Here is a 16,675-nt window from a genome sequence, read left to right as displayed (position 1 = left end):
CCTCCATCTTTTCATTATGGTTTTAAAAATTCTGACGCAAGAACCAGATGCTGGAACACCCATGCTGCCTTCACCACATCTGTCTACAGAGAAAAAAAATCACCATTTCTCTTACACTCTTTCTCCAGTAGCTACATTTCAGGGATTGCTTTCCTACTCCAGCTACAGCACTGCAACGGGAGCTTGCTCCCAGTTTGTCTGACATAAACCCACCCTCCAGGCGGGGAGCCCCCGCTCTCCTGCAGACACCGTCACGCGCGGGTGCTACGCTCATCGCCGTTTCCCAGTAACCTTGTTGTGTGTTAGTCCCACCAGCAGCGCTTCCGCGCTCACTGCCAGGTAACCCATGCGGATGAGCCCACATCTGAAACGGTCCCAGGTCTCCTCCGGGAAACCCCTGCCTCCTGCCACCAGAGACAGCAGGAGCCACGGCCGAGCCCCCCAGCACCGCTCTGGTGTCATTACAGACAGCCCGGCGCCTGGGGCTGCATCGGACACCCCCACAAACCGGCTTTACGTCGGTACAGCCACTAGTTCTACAGAGGGTAATTTAATCAAATAATAAAAGCACATGTTTGGTTAGACTATTTTCCATGGAAAGCAACATTGGTATAAGCAGTCTTTTTCCCCCCCTCTTTACTGACTGATTGTGTTGACAGAATTTCTTTTTCCAGGAAGGGCTAGCTTTAGTAAATACAGGATGAGAAGAAGATATGCAAAGTAGTATTTATGACAGGAAAGGGAGAATTACAAAGGTGGTTGGGGAATACTGCAAGAAAACATAGTGCCTAGAAAATAATGCTAAAACGTGAAACAAAAAACCATGTTATTTCTTGAACTAGGACCTTTGCAAAATACAGAGATCGAACTTCATCGACACAAACAGCACATGCTCTACATCAGGATTGCTGTCAACCTCTTTAAGAGCCTTTATAGACCATAATGGCATCAAAAATAAACATACCTCATGTTAAATAATATAACTTCAATAGTACAAAGCATTGTGACCCTCTTCTTAAGAAAGTTATAGATATTTTGTTATAGGTTGCGTTAGTCTTCTACAGCGTGTTTCCCAAATTAAGATCACAGATGAACAACTACCCCTTTTCCTCACAATCCCAGATGAGTCCATGTCAGGAGGGATCTCTGGAGGTGACCTGGTCCGAGCCCCTGCTGAGGCTGTGCAGAGCCCTGACAGCACTTCTGCCCGTCCCAGGAGGTGCTTGCTGCAGGTCCACCCCAGCCCTGCCACGGGACCCTGCGGGGGCTTCGTTAGCGAGCAGGTTTATTGGACGCAGTCCTGAGCGATAAGAGCCTAAAACACGCAGTTCTGTCTTACTGCCCTTCATCTACCAGGGTGTCCTGGATGTCTCCAGCACACAGCTCTTACACTCCTCACGCAAGATTGGTCCCACCAAGGCTCAGTAAAGGTGATAATCTTGTTTTTCTCCTCTTTGATGACAAAGACAAAAAAAATCTGGATATCTCTCCTCCCATACCATGTTACCTGGGCTCCTAGCCAGAGTCATTAAAAAATGACTAAATAAAAACCTCTCCAGGTTGTTATTCCCCTAGGTTACATGCTACCGAGCCGGGATGCCTGTGCGTGCTGGGGGCTGGTTTCCCTGGTTGGGCTGCAGGTCCCGGTCGCTGCCATCCACCCCCATGCAGCACCAGCGAGCCGGCAAAGGGCTCCTTGGAGCCACTGACCACCCCGGCCAGTATCCTGGGGGAAAGGGAAGGTGCCATCCTGCAGAGACTGGAGATGCCACGGATTCACCTCCACGGGGCTGCTCTTTCTTGCACAATCTAGCGCTAATTACCCAGACGAACAGCAGGCCTGGTCACACGCTGTATGGTTGTGGCGATGACCACGCAGTCGCTCCTGCTCTGCGCACATGCCTGGACGTTTACCTAAACACCACACGCACGCTGGGGAAACTTGTGCTCTGGCACATCCTGCAGGCGAGGGAGCCTGAGAACCAGCTCCAGACACCCCTAACGCCAGTCCTCAGCCCTCGCCAAGCCCCGTCGCCACTCACTGCCCGCAGGCCGGCGCCGCTGCAGACCGACAGACAGCAACATGCTCCCGTAAGTGGAAGATAATTCCGACCCACTGAGAAAGTTGATTATTAAGAGAAAAAAAAAACTTAGTCATTTTAAACAAAAGACAAGACTTTCTGTGCATTCCGATATTCTCATTTTTAAATGGACACGCTTCTGTGAGATCAGCATTTACACTCAGTAAAGATGCAGTCCTCCTCACGATGGACGCTGCTCACGCTCCCACAACAATCAAAAACCCCAACCAGTTTAATTCACCATCAGTTGAACTGAACTTGCGAAAGAAAGAAGTTTACCGTAAAGTGTTCCTGTGATTTATAGTTCTCATCCAGGTAAACTCGAGCTCTGTTGTAGTCTTTCATCGCATCACTTGACAACAGTTCTCTAAAAGAGAAAGAAGAGACAGAAAGCATGAAGACAGATGTAAAGATGCCATATTGCTTTAGCATCACTAAATGTTCTGTAATGTCCCCAATATCACCCAGAGGAACCACAGCCCTTCATCCCATTTTGTGTGAATTTCGGGGATGGCGGTTTCCTGCGCCACAGCCGTGCACCTGCCAGCTTCGGAGCTGAGCACACGGGCTGCTCTTTCAATGGGAGCGGCGACGTTCTGCAGCGCCACCGGGGCACTGCTGCGACGGGCTCCAGACCACAGAATCCTCTACGATCGGGCGCTAAAGGCCCCGCGTCTCGGCTGAGAGCCCTCCGTGCCCGGGGAGCCCCGCACGGCGCGGGACGGGGGCTCCCGGTGTGGGGCGACCAGGGTGACGCCCCCGCGGCGGTGGGATCACAGCGGGCCCCCGGCGCGGCTGCCTGCCCCCGCCGGGCCGCGCTCCCCGTTCCCCGCCCGCCGGCGGGGCCGGGCCGGGGAGGGGCCTCAGGAGCGCGGCACCGGCCGGCGACCGGCGGGGCCGGCAGCGGAGGGGGCCTCGGGGCGGCCCGCGCCCGCCGGCGCCAGCAGAGGGCGCTGCCGCTCCGCCGCGGGGCGGGGCCGGGCCGCACCTTCCACCCCCCGCGGCCCGCCCGGCGGGCGGTCACACGGACGGGAGCCGGTGGGATCGCACGTGCCCGCGGCGAGCGCGTCTGGCGCCGTCCGGGCCGCCCCCCGCCGGGCCCCACCGCAGGGCCGGTGGGCGCCGGGAGCCCCTGCGGAGGCGGCCCGGCCCCACCGCCCCGGAACCCCCAGCGCGGCGACCCGGGGTCCGATGCGTGTCCCTCACGGTCACCTGCCCCTGGCCCCGCCAGGGGCGGCACCGCACGTCCCGCGGCTGCCCAGACCCAGCCGGCCCCCGCCGCACACCGCCCCGGCGGCTCCGGCAGCGGCGCCCTCGCTGAGCGGTCGCCCTGACTGCCCGCGGCAGCTTCTGTGACCGGGCTGCGCTCCGCCGGGCTCCGGCCGCGCCGCGTCCCCCCCGGCTCCCTCTTCGTTGTCTGTTAAAACCGCCGCCGCTATCAGAAGGCAGCGGGACGTCCCGGCCCGGCGGTACCCCCCCGTCCCGACAGGAACGAGCAGCTTCATCCCAGAGATGACACAAGAGGGAGATCCATGTTCCGTATTCTGCAGGACCGGCTTGCCGGGACGCGGCCAGAGGAGACTCATTACTTCTCCTCATTTCTTTAATACTGCAAAGCATAAACATCTGCCTCGTCACTTCCCTCTGCAAGGCCGTACGACGTGCTGAAGTTGAAAAACATTTCAGAGCTTATACACTCACACAGCTAATAACGTCTGCTTAGAATTACATTCCACACTCCATAGAATTACATTCCAACATTCCATATTATAACTCCCCGGTTACTTACTTAACAAACTTGTCCACGTGAGACATGGAAGCTTCATAGTTTTTTCCTCCAAATTCTTGACAGTGTAAAGCCATGAAGTGGGGCTTGTGTGCATGTACAACCTGAAACCAACAGAGAGACAAGTATCAACAAAGTTGTCCCCAAAACTGTTATCACACAACGTCAACGACACAGATCCAGATGTGTCACCTCTGAAAGGAGAGCTATTACCCGCTGTTACCTGAGAGGCGACTGGCAGGACAGCAATAAGGGGAGCACCATTTCTTATGCACATAAAAGACTCATAATACACAGAAATTATCTCAAATACTTTTAGCTACTATTTTCTTTTTTAAACTGTGAATTAGTTCCTAGGCATTTAAAGCACATACATAACCTCTTCCAACTAAGTTCAAATTGGGCCCAACACCATTAAGATAATCACAGCATCTCCTTGTCTGCGAGCTGAAAGAGTTCAAATACCTGAATCAATTTAAGTGGGGTTTCTTCCACTTTTACAAAATTATCTCCAATTAGCTCATGACAGAATGCTGATTAGCTGTCACATTTGATATTGTTATTTACGGAGCATCTTACAAAAGTATTTAAATAACACACACGCACTATGTATGTATAGACAGGTATCTAATACAGGAGGCATGTAAATCCATCACCCCAGTTCAAGTGTTAGCCCTCTATAACGCCAGTATCTTGAGTACTGAGGAGTCAGCACTAGGATGCAATTATCACACTGAAACCCCTAGAACGTACGCTTTCTTGGTCATGCACCAAATCAAATATACAGTTATTTATAGATTTGCTGATGCATTAAACACACATTCAATGTCATTTTGTTCTAATAAATTTTCTCTGCGTTAACTGTATTCACCATTGTAAACAACACATCGACCAATGTCTCTGTGTTGATACCGAGTCTCTACAACTTGTATTTCATGTCTTATTATCTTATGAATTAATGGACACAAGTTACAGAACTATTTAAATTTTTTAAAAGGGTAACAGTCTGAAATAATCAAGTATGCGCTGGTGCAAGCATACAGGGTGAATAACACGTTCAATATCTGCGACACGGTCCACTGTTGTTTTGGACTGGGTGGCACTCGGCGGCCCCAGCCAGCACAAAGGCCACATTGTCCGTGCGGCCATTCAGGGGAGGAACAGCCTGGCTTCCACCCGAATGACAAATTAACTCCCCTCTGCCGGCTTCGGAAGTGGGGTGGCTCTGGCACGCGGGGGGCACCGCACACCCATCCTCCCCCCTCTCGTACTGGGGGTGGGTGCAGACGGGCGCGCAGGGGATGGGCACGATGACTGCACGCGCTTCTGGAACTTCAACGCACTGCAATGAAGAATAACTGAAAAAAATAACAGGGAGAGCTCTCCTTTCGTACTTGTTTTTTTTGCTGCTGGCACCCTGAAACTCTGAAAAGGGACAGACACAATAAACCCTTGCAGTCATGCTTTTAATTATGTAAATCAATAGTGACTAACTGTACTGTAAAAAGGTCTTTAAAAATGTTTCTTTCAAAGCACGGGAGAGAGAAATTGTCATCTCACCTGATGACAGGGTGCAAAATTCCTCATTCCTGACCATGCAAATAATCTCGTTAGAAAATCGAGCTTAACGGCAATGAATTAAAGATTAGCAAAACATGAAATGAGCAGCTTTCCATTGAGCAGAGGCAAGCAGTAACCCTTCCCTGCTTTGAACTGCCACCTCCCCATGGCAGCGACGTGGCCGGCCAGCTCAGGGGAAGCGCAGTGCGAGGGACAAAGGACTCTGTGCACGTCCCAACGACAGGGATGCCCCGGGGACCCCGCTCTCCACCACAGCCTCCCCGGCACGGGGCTGCGAGGCATCACTGCTCCGGGAGCTTGGCTGGTGCAGGGCGGCAGGAGGGAGCCCCGGTCCATTGCTGATGGGGGCATGGGAACCCGGCAGCGCCTCAGGAACGCCAACGCCAAGGGAACACGGCGTACTACTATTTACAGATCACGCAGTGACTTCTGTCAACTACAGCACCTCTAATCTAAACTAGGTTAGACTCGCAAAAAGGAGATAACGGTCGCTGGTTTCCGAGTGACTTCAGATAAGTCACTTCCTCTTCTGTACCTCAGCTTCCCCATCATCGAAACACATCTCGGCACCGACCTGCTCGGTGAAGCATTTTGAGGTAAGCTACTGACAAGTGTTACTACATAAAGGAAAAAAGTAAACACTCCCTCCCACATCTCTGTGCACTTCAGTTAGCTCATTAGTGCCCGTTTCTGCCCAACACGTACGATACGTAGCAATCTCACTTTAAACCGGGCTGTCGTCAGTAAGGACCGAGGATGAGCTAGAGCAGGACCTAATGGAAAGTGCAACTGAGACAAATAAATTTATAAGAGTAATAAATAAGCAGCAGACTACAGAACAGATGGCTAAAAAAACCTGGAACCCAAGAAACTGTACCCAACTGGGACACGCACATACTCTTCCTTTGATATACATTTGACATAACTATGAAAGCTTACATTAATACTAGCTGATTTTATAGATTTACAAACAACTAAGAGAAAGCCTTGCTGAGAAAGTTTTTCTTAGGTGTCTTGCCTAACACCAAACACGGCACACATATCTAACATGGTTTTGAACACACAAAAAGTCTTTCTTGGCTACAACTACCAACACTGAGGAGAGAGGTTTCCATTTCCAAGAAGTCTAAATGTCTACTTTGATTTTCAGGGAGAACCATTAGGTGGAAACTTAAGAGCTGTGCTACGCTGTGGAAGCCCAAGACGAACCTCTCTGGTTAGCGGCGTTCCGCTCCACCGAGCCGTGGGTGGTGGGATGGGCACCCGAGCGGCTTCCCGGGGCGCTCCAGCTGGCAGGGCACGCCGTCCTGCCCACAGTCATGGCACGGGGACTGCGCGGCAGAACGGGAACAAGTGTCCCCGTACAGATGCCCCTTTCTGCCTAGAGATAATGTGTGTTGAACCAGCTAGGCTCATCCGCGGGCCAGGGAGCGAGCCGCAATGCACAGCAGGGTTGTGAGCCTCTGGCTGGGCAAGCTGGGACCACGGTGGTCCCACCACTAACATTTCCACTATGCTAGTCATCTTGCAGTGGGATTGGTCTAATTTATCATCACTGTAAGAAAGACCCTGTCCTGCAGAGCACCAGCTGCCCACGGATGGAACTGAAGGTGGGACATCCATAAGCGCAAGGGCGGCACTGCAGCCTGCAATCACAGTCCATTAGCAACCAACTAACAGTCAAGCATCTTTATGAAGGTTAGCTGGTTGGTTCATTTTCTTCACTATCTTGGAGATAAATATTAACCAAACACAGCCTGCGAAGTCGAACTTCATAACAGAGCTCATTTGTGGTCCCTAAACAACGCACAGTCCCAACTCTCCATGTGCTTTATTGCTCCAAATCAGTTTTGGCTTCCAAGTCCTGATCTTATCTACTTGGATAGCTCTATGAAATTACCATAATTAGAAAACAGTTGTAACTACTTAATCTTGTAAAGCAAACATATCCAACTCTTACTGTTTCAAAGCAACACATCCAGTAACTGCTTATTGCGAACACAGCAAAAATGTGCTGGCACGTCGTGTTGTTCATTTTAACTGCTGCAACAGTTCGCTTCATTAAGATCTCTTCTTACACAGCTAATAAAAATAGTAAACTGGTAAGACAAAAGCAAACTAAATGGTTTCAGGCATAGGCTAGCTCACATTTACAAACGATGAGTAACAGGGAGCCTTGACCATGGAGTCCTGCCTTGAGAAAACTCTGGAGGACAACTTTACTGTGCTCCAGCAACAACAGAAAACATTTCCCGACTCAGAACTGAGATGCGGAACACGAGTGGTTTTTATTCATACTCAAATCCCCAAAAGCTTGAAATCACAGCAAGTATTAAAAAAATTCTATGCCTTTTTTAATGGGGAAATGCATTGGCTTAATAGTGGTGAGAGGCCTTAGTGGCATTCCTTGCAGGTTAAACCTCAAAAGCATACCTGAATATTAGATACATCCTCTCGTATAATAAATACCCTCCAACTGAGAGCAAATTGGCTCTGCTTCATTACCTTTTACTAGTTTTCTACTGTTATGAAAGAACAAACAGTACATAATAATGGGTAATGAATACTTCAGAGTTGAAAACTCGCAGTTGCCAGAGGTTGAAGATCATATACACGATCACATAAACGCTCAGTCTGCATCTACAGCAGCACAATGCTTTTACAAAGCTGGGCATTATTCTCAATTTCTGGGTACAAAAGAATAGGCAAGGGAAGCTACAAGGGATTCTTTTTTGGGATATGGGTAACTGAACAAGATGCTCCAACATGTTTAAGTACAAATATAAAACTGGTGAAAAATAAAGAGTTAACTTTTTTCCAGTCCTACAGGCCCTCTTCTATTTGGAGAGGGGACAGGGTGGAGGACAGGGTCCCAGCGGTGGCGGTGCCCGGAGCCCGGCAAGCCACGGGGCACAGAGTATGGGGAGAGGACTCGGCAAACGGCTGGAGGAGTCTCAGAGAGGAGAGAGGGCACCGCTTCTAGACCTTGATCCAAGCAAGGCAGGAGAGGAACTTGAGCCTTGAGCTTCCACATCCAGGATCACTTTTTTTTAATTATTAATACAGTTGAAATATCAAGCCATGAGCTTTAGTCTCCTCCTGAACTATGAAATATATACAAGTCAACTTAGCATTTGTGGTCCTAAAGCATCCAAAGTATTTGCAATTTCTGCAAGTCTGAAGAAGGAAAAAAAAAGGGGGGGGGGGGATAGATACATTTTTACAAGTGCATAGCCCAGCAGCAGCAGCCCAGATACGCCTGTGCCCTGTATTTCTGTATTTTATATTAACTGACACATCCCAATTCTAGCTCTTGTTATGTGAGTCAAGAGACTCTGATGATAGCCATAGTGGGGTTTTTTGTTAAAGCATTCTGAAATTCCCTGTCCCTGAGACAGGCTCTTCTTCCATGGACACGAAACATCTGACATTACACCTTAACCACGAGACAGGATCATTATTAAAACCTGAAAATGTTCTTCTGCCATTAAGAAATGCTGGAAATCAGGTTGTCTATGGAACTTGAATTCAGTTCCCCCATCCAAAGTTGTTATCCATAGTCTGTCTACATAAATGACCGGACAGACTTGGTCCAAGTTCTTCAAAAATGTAGCGGTAAGGGGTTTGTCAGCGAACCCTCTGCCCTGCTTGTCAGAGCTGAGAGCAGCGCAGCACAGGAGCGGAGGGCCAGCAGGAGGGTGCTGGGCAGGACGCGCCGCGTGTGTTGTTAATCATCTTTATTTCTTAAGCACAGCAGCCCCTGGCATCTGATGGACAGAGGGGAGAAGCGCTCCCCGCTGCGCCTGCGAGTCGGAGCTGTGCTTCGTGGGCAGCAAGTCACGCGTTAGAGAAGAAAAAGCCTGTGTGAAGGGGTTACCACTGTACGACCTCAACGCACATAGGAGTGCCACACGGGAACATCACCGCTGGTACCTCACCATACCGCAGGGTGACCGCGGCCAAGAAAGTCATGATCTAGCAATTGCTACTAAATTTTAATGTAATTTAATGGTATGCAGTAAACTAAGGACAGGAAGAGACTGACTTGCAATTACTGATCAGGTTGGCACGGCAGGGGAACTCCATGAGTGGCATTTTGAGCTCTTGACCATTAGTGATACTGCAGGGTCCTTCTAAGTAATTCCTCAAGGCTTTTTTCTTAAACTCTCACAAAGTAACGTAGGAACATGCTATCACCAGCGGGGTAAGCAGCTTTACCCCTCCCCTATTACTCTGTCACCCAAGTCACTGGAGCGAGGCCGCCTGCCGACGGCTGCTGGCCCTGGGGCTCAGGGCGATCCCAGACCCGCACCCACCACAGGGCTCAGCCGTGGCCACGGCTCGGGCTGCCCTGCTCCTGTTTGCAGTGCCCGTGGCTGTTGGGGTCTGTGTCCCGCTCCGGTGCCCCTGCTCCCCAGCGTGGCGGGCGACCCTGGGGAGCCCTCGCCTGCCCCCCCGGGTCCCTGCCTGCCCTCAGAGGACAGGCGAAACACGGACCTTCAGCTGGGCCAACACCAGGACCGCCGAGCCCCTGCTCCAAAACCCACAGGTACCACGGCTTTGTAAAGAAACTCTGACTACCAGCATGTACTCACACTTATTTTTTCAAACCAGGAATGAGTATTTTTCTAAATCTGATTTACAGAATGAAGAAACGTTTTTTTCTGGAGGCTTCCTTTAAAACTCAGATGAGGCATACACATGGAAATTTTCAGCTTAATGACAGAAACCAGTAAGAGGGGTTGAGTAAGGGGGAAATGCATTTCCAAGTACAGGTTATGGTTACATAGCGATGTACACTATAGAAAAAGGAACCAATACATAAACTGATAAGGGATTAATTACTTAAGAGTCCATACTGCAAAATGTGAAACGGGAATAATCCTCCCAGACCAGCCACTGGCCATGCCCCTGCTCCCCGAGGACACGGCACCTACGGCATCCCCACCGGCGGCAGGGCCGGGGATCATGCTGCTCCTCACCACCTCCCCACTCACCCGCCGCCGCCCGAGAAGGGCTCTGCTCCGCGGGGACCCGACACGCTCGTCACCGGGCAAGGGGGGATGGCGTGCTGGGTGCTGGCGTGGTGCTGCAGGGAGCGAGCAGAGGGGGGCTGGCAGTGACGGAGGGCCCTCTGCTGCCAGCGGGCGCAGGATGCCGCAAGTTTCCGTGATGTCAGGGTTGGGCTGGCTGCCGGCTACATGGCACCCAGTGCAGGCACAGCCCCCGGCCCCACGGCACCCAGCGCGGGCACGAGCCTTCCCACTGGAGCGGGGATCGCCCACCCCAGCCATCGCCAGTGAGGCGTCAGCCTCCAGCAGCGCGCCACAGCCGCACACGCGTCCGTCGCACAGCGCAGGCTGGCATTTCTGCCCTGTTTTCAGGCGATGGATTTAAACAAACAAAACCCCCAAACACCCCCACCTGAGGAAAAAGCGCCCATCTGAAATAGCCAAAACTCACAAAGGTTGCTGGAGTCCGTAACAGAGTGTTTAGGTTAATCACCCTTTCTAGTTACACAAACAGAATTAAGTCCACTAAAATAATTACCGAACAAACTTTCTGAGTTGCTGGTGGGTCTTTTTGTTTGTTTGGGGTTTTGGTTTTTTTCTCCTTCTTTCTTTAAAGAGTAATACAGAAAGTTTCCATGCAGCAATACCAAGATGACCTTTAGCTTTTAGGTAAACTTTTAACTTCCATATTATTACAAATAAAGGCTCTAAATACTCTAAAACACATTAAGCAACATGGAAACTGCATTAGGGAAAAAACCCTCTGCCTCCACACTTTCATCTAAAATGACCGTTTGCCATGAATGCTACAAAAAAGATTTTCAACAGCTCCAGCTCCTAAACTCCTCCTGCCCCAAACACTAGGCCTGACGCAGCTGAAGAAAGTACAAGGGATGGGGAGGGAGGTGAAAAGAAAAGGAAAAAACCCCTAAGTAAACAAATCAACACAAGCCCTGTCTGTGTGCCCATGTCCCTCCCTTGCAAAGAGCTTCTTGGATGCTCTTGAAGCTTCTTGTTCCCCCGTATTTTCCCCCTGCGCGCTGATGGAAGGCTGCAGCCAGGGTCCTGGGCACTCCACACAAGTGGGACAATAATGCGATTTGCATATTCTGTGAGTGCTCTACATTTGCATAACATCTAGTTCACCAAATCACCCAATTTCTTCTTAAGCGCTAAACTCTTCCCCATCACATACAAGATGCTCCACGCCACCATTCTCGCACCCGGAGCTCGCTCTCCTCCCAGCAGCCGCCTTCCCTCTTCCCTCCTGCCTTCCAAGCTCTGCTCTGGGCCAGGAGAATTTTTACTGAGAAGAGGATGGGAGTCTAAACGAAAACATGTAAGATGGGAGTTGCCAGTAACTATTCACAGTTAGCAGAGGGGGCACAGTAACCAGACCAGGGCTTCACTGAGTTCTGCCTCCCTGTAAGGACGTTTCCTCTGCACCATCTCCCGCGACTCCTGACTACCAAGCGCACGGTATGACGTACTTGCTTACAAGACTCCTCTCTTTTATCTTGATTCCAGTGGATTGTTTTCAACCGCAAATATAATTTTCCACTCCAAACGTTAGGAACCAGAGCAGACTCTGCACAACCGGGGATTTTGCGACATCCTTCCCCCTCAGTGCCTGCGCCCAGTCCCCGCAGCGCAGGGATTTTGGGGTGGCAGCCGCAGGGCATCGTGGGAGAACGGCGCAGGAGTGCCAAGCGGAGGACAGTGCGTTACCGAACCGCCCTGTTCCTCTGCAGGGCTTGGGCTGGCGCCAGAGACGTTATGCTGTGGGAGGCGGGTGAGTTTTTTCCTATCCACGGGCTGCAGGTACCGGGCGCTCAGCGTCGCCTCGGCAAAGCTGGGCTGCCTGCCCCAAGACACCCTTCCAGAGCCACTGCGCAGCGCCGGTGACCATCCCGCCCGCCTGTACAAACGCTTACGCGCTTCTCCAGCTCAAACCAACCGAAGCAGGGGATGTGCTGGGCTGTTCCACAACGTGCTGGCAGCCCTGTGCCGTCTCGCACGGCCAGTGCAAGCCCAGGCACTGCCGCTGACACCCCAAGCTGGTCTGTGATGGGGCCGCCGCCTGCTGCGCCGACACTGACACAGCCCCCAGTGAAAACTCTCCCGACAGGCAAGCCGTCTTCTTTTCATCACCTCTGCGTGATATCTAGGTGATTCTTAGCAAAACGATTGCTTGCTGTTTGTCCTCCTCCTTCCCTAAACACAATGCTCAGTAGGCTGGATGTCTCTTCTCATAGGTATTTTATCTCACTACAGTATTCCCTATTTTCAAGGGCATTTATCTTCTAACCCCACAGTTTCTATTCTGCCTTTTTTGTTTTTTTTTTTAAAGTCAGAAAAAAAAGTAGTCTCTTGTAAAACACGCCACAGGGACACCCGGTACGTTTGTGCGGCTTCCCTGAGCACCGGCTTACACTCATTATACTTCACTTCATGTATAAAGATCCATATTAGGAACGGATGTATATCCGTCTACAGCAGCACTACCGCGTGCAGGGAATAGCAGATTTCTGTAATGCCTACGGCTACTGATGGGTAGTAGATCATTGCAATAATCTCGATGGCTTCCTCGCACAAAGAGGAAAGAGACTGCAACAACAAACAAAGAAATTCAGGAATAATTTAATTTGCATTGGAAGTTGCAACCTAGCCTCCATCCCCACATCACAGCATGTTTTAGACAGCAAGTAAACGTAACCCCTCACCGCCCCTTCCAACTCCATGCTTAACAAGGGAAAAAGCGACTTCAGGTGGCAGCAGCTCATCAAGTGCTCCTCCTCCTCCTCCTCCTCCTCCTCCTCCTCTTCTCAAGGTAAAAAGCAAAGCACAGTTTGTATCTCCGCTCCAGATGATTGCGGCATGCCCTCTGTCAGCCCCCTTCACAGCATGTCCCCTTCCTCACCAAGGGAACTCCAGCCCCGGGGTCACCTTCCTGCAGTCCCTTTGTCCCCGGCCAGGGCCCTGCCGCAGCAGGACGGCCCGTCTGCCACCCGCGCCCTCCCGGGGGCAGCCCCCACGCCCGGGCGGACTCGGAGGGGTCGGCAGGAGCAGGGGTGGCACGGGTACGGGGTGCGGGGATGGGGTGCAGCCCGGACCCTGCTGAGGATGGCTGGGAAGAGGCAGGGGATGGGAATCCCTGCCCAGCAGCTCTCCGGAGAGAGCTGACTTTCAAAACACTATGGATCTAGGAGAGATACTCCTGGCCACCTTATTCATGATCACAAATTAAAAAAATACTTCAGTGATGCTAAGTCAAGAGGCAGTATGATGTAAAATCTGATGACAACTCTAGAAGAAAAAAAAAAAAAAAAAAATATATATCCACTGGGCCAATTCTCAAATTGCCATATTTCAGGACAGCACGGTCCTGAAGCTTAGCTTTTGGTGATGAATTAAACACAATTCTTCACCTTCCTATAGGACAGGTGCTTTTCTGGCTTCACAGAGAAAAGCCGAATTCAAGGGATTCCAAATCCAGAGCACACAAATCACCAATTCAATTCAGATACTCTCTGCTCCTTCTGAAGAGTATTATCACTACTTGACAAGATGCTCAGAAAAAAAAATAAAAAAAAATCAATATCTTCAAACAAATCACCACCTTGTCCTACACCAAAGCAGAGGCAGGGGCTCCGGGAGGGTGACTCCTCCTGGAAGCTGCCCTCACGGCAGCACTGCTCCGCTTCTCCCACCACCGCGGGGATGGAGCGCGGGAGAACGGGGGAACGTGGGAGGGGAGCTGACATTTGCTTCTTTCTGCTTATTGGTTAATTTAAAATCCGCTAACGTTAAAGTTAACACTGTAATCCACAGAAGAGAAGGAACACAGTGTTCCTCAATCATTTGGTGAAACTTTTTGATGATACTGTGTTTTAATTAGATGACGTACTTCGATCAGTTTGTTAAGCATTCACGGACAGGCGGCTGGATCTTTCAGAAGCCTTTTCTTGCTCCTAAAGCATCTCCCCACTGGAGCGCTACCAGAGATGTTGACTTCCTTTTTCTACTACTACTTTTTTGCAAAAGCTGGCTGGCTTTAAGCCTTCTTACTTATCTACATGCAATGAAAGTACAATAGCTACGGCTTAGATCATAAGGAAAAGCGTTGTGAAGCCTCCAAATGAATGCCATGGCTTCACCCATCAGATCAAATGGAAAAAGCAGAGCGGCGAGGAGGAAAAGCTTCACTGGAAGTTTCGCGATGGGAAACAAGCGAGTTTCTGAGATCCAGGCCCCTCTTTCCTCCCAGGAGCCTGTTGTCAGCAGCGCGTCAAGGGCAGCGTCTATTCCCGTGCTCCATGGCATGCGTGGGAAAGGCTCCGCCACCCCCCTCCGGGAGCACGCCGAACGCCAATACCTATAAATATCCGGAATTGAGTTCAGTTGAACCCTTCCTTCATCTTGTTTTAGTTTTCCTTGGGGGAAAAGCAGCAAATAATAGCGAACGGGTAGAAAATTACCCAGTATCTGATAGTTAAGTCAATTTTAAACTACCAAGTCAGATGTTACCCAAAATGCAGGCTCCACTTGGGCAAGACTGAGAGTGAAGAGCCCAAGGAAAACAGATTGGACAAAACAACGTCTCTCAGCTGCATCAACCGCGTTGCCAACAAAAGCGACCAAGCAGCATGCACTCTACAGGCTGATACACTGTAAGCCATCATTAAAAACATCCCTGGAAGCTTATTTAAAATATTTTTTTCCTGTTTGTATTTCTTAGACAAACCGTTTAATTTAACAGATTAGATATTTCACATATTTCACGTTAATAACGTAGCATATTTGTAGATCAATGGCAGAAGTTTAAAAATTTTAGCATGTGACATTTGAATGTTATTGAAGTCCTCCATATGCCACCACGTTCTCAGAAATGCATACAGCACACAATCGATGATGATACATAAATGAAGTGACTTGCATATACCTGTCACGGCAATTAAAATCCCACATTTTAATCTACTGGAACTTAAAAACGAGCCCCCAGAATGCTCCTTTTATTCTTTGACATCAATTCAAAACCGTATTTCCTTACGGGTCTAATTTCTAGAACCATTTTAAACTTCGAACATTAATCGCGCTTCCTTTTTTGTGGAGATTATTTTGACTGCTTACAAAAGGACTTCATCCTCAGAAGTTATGCAAACTGTATTGACACAACTACATATGCAAATTGAATTCCTCAGAAGAATGGAAAAAAACTGTGGTCTGCGGTTTATCTGGGTTTCGAGTTTACGAAGAAGCATTGAGAGTCATTTTCCAGTACTTCTGATGAACTTCAGCTTGCAGAGGTTTTCAATGATGCACGCAGAATTCAAATAAAAATAATTCTGAAGTTATACATTTGCTAGCTTGCTCCGAAGCCTGGCATCAGAGCTGTGCCGGGCTGCTTTAGGTACCAGCATGTCAGTCCCTTCCCTAAGGAGCTTTGTATAAAGTTTTATTCCACTTCCCGCTGCGTTTGTGAACAGGCGTAAGCAGCGTCCCGCTGCCCAGGGAGGGAGGAAGAAGGGCTCCGGAGCGGCCGAGGCCGCCTGGCCTGACCAGCACCACAACTGCCAGCCGCCTGGTTCTGGATTCTTTCTTTTTTTCCTTTAAACGCGGCTCTCTCGGGCTGCAGACACGGAGGGGCAGAGGCACAGAGAGGGAGGGGGGAGGCAGCAGAACCGCTGCAGCCCAGGGGCGGGTTCAGGGCTACCTGAGCGACACTTGGGCTGGCCCGGACCCGGCCTGTGGCTGCCACGTGGGAGTGTTCGTGAACCGCTTTCTGCCTGTCTTGGACTTTGCACACACGACAGTCACTGGCCCAAAGACAGGCCACGTCCAGTTAAGTGCTGGTGGTCTCTGCTCCGGGACACCCGCAGCTCGTTCTTCTCCCCTCCTTTTCCTGTTTTCCACAACTATTCACAGCCGTTTCCGTAGGGCTCACCCCTCGCCAGTAAACAAGGGAACATGTAAGGAGCTCCTTGATAAAGGAGCATAAATAAGTAACATGATGCTGAAAAATATGTGGCGATCTTAAAAAGAAGTTGTTTCTATTTATTTAAATTCTATTTACTTAAATGTACTTTGTATTTTATTCATGGGAAGAGCTTTTCCTGAAGGTGCGGAGATGGTTTAAATGAGAATCAGCCAAGAAAGCCTGCAGGGTGTGAGCATCATGTACACACAGCAGTAATCGCTCAAGAGGAAAGAAGAAA

The 16,675-nt window shown here is 50.1% G+C and overlaps 1 protein-coding gene across 3 annotated transcripts in view; it reads right to left on the bottom strand.

The window, feature by feature from the left end:
* Positions 1–16,675, bottom strand: part of INPP5A (inositol polyphosphate-5-phosphatase A) — a 236,464-nt gene that overhangs the window by 158,949 nt on the left and 60,840 nt on the right. For all 3 annotated transcript variants that reach the window (XM_074591909.1, XM_074591908.1, XM_074591910.1), the window contains exons 3-4: positions 3,871–3,971; positions 2,361–2,448 (exon numbers count right to left, since the gene is read on the bottom strand). In XM_074591909.1, coding sequence (XP_074448010.1) covers positions 2,361–2,448; positions 3,871–3,971 — 189 coding nt within the window. The remainder of the gene's footprint in view (positions 1–2,360; positions 2,449–3,870; positions 3,972–16,675) is intronic.

The sequence above is a fragment of the Larus michahellis genome, chromosome 6, assembly GCF_964199755.1.
Source record: "Larus michahellis chromosome 6, bLarMic1.1, whole genome shotgun sequence".
Taxonomy (NCBI): domain Eukaryota; kingdom Metazoa; phylum Chordata; class Aves; order Charadriiformes; family Laridae; genus Larus; species Larus michahellis.
The sequence above is the reverse complement of the archived record's forward strand: the minus strand, read 5'-3'. Positions and strand labels throughout refer to the sequence as shown.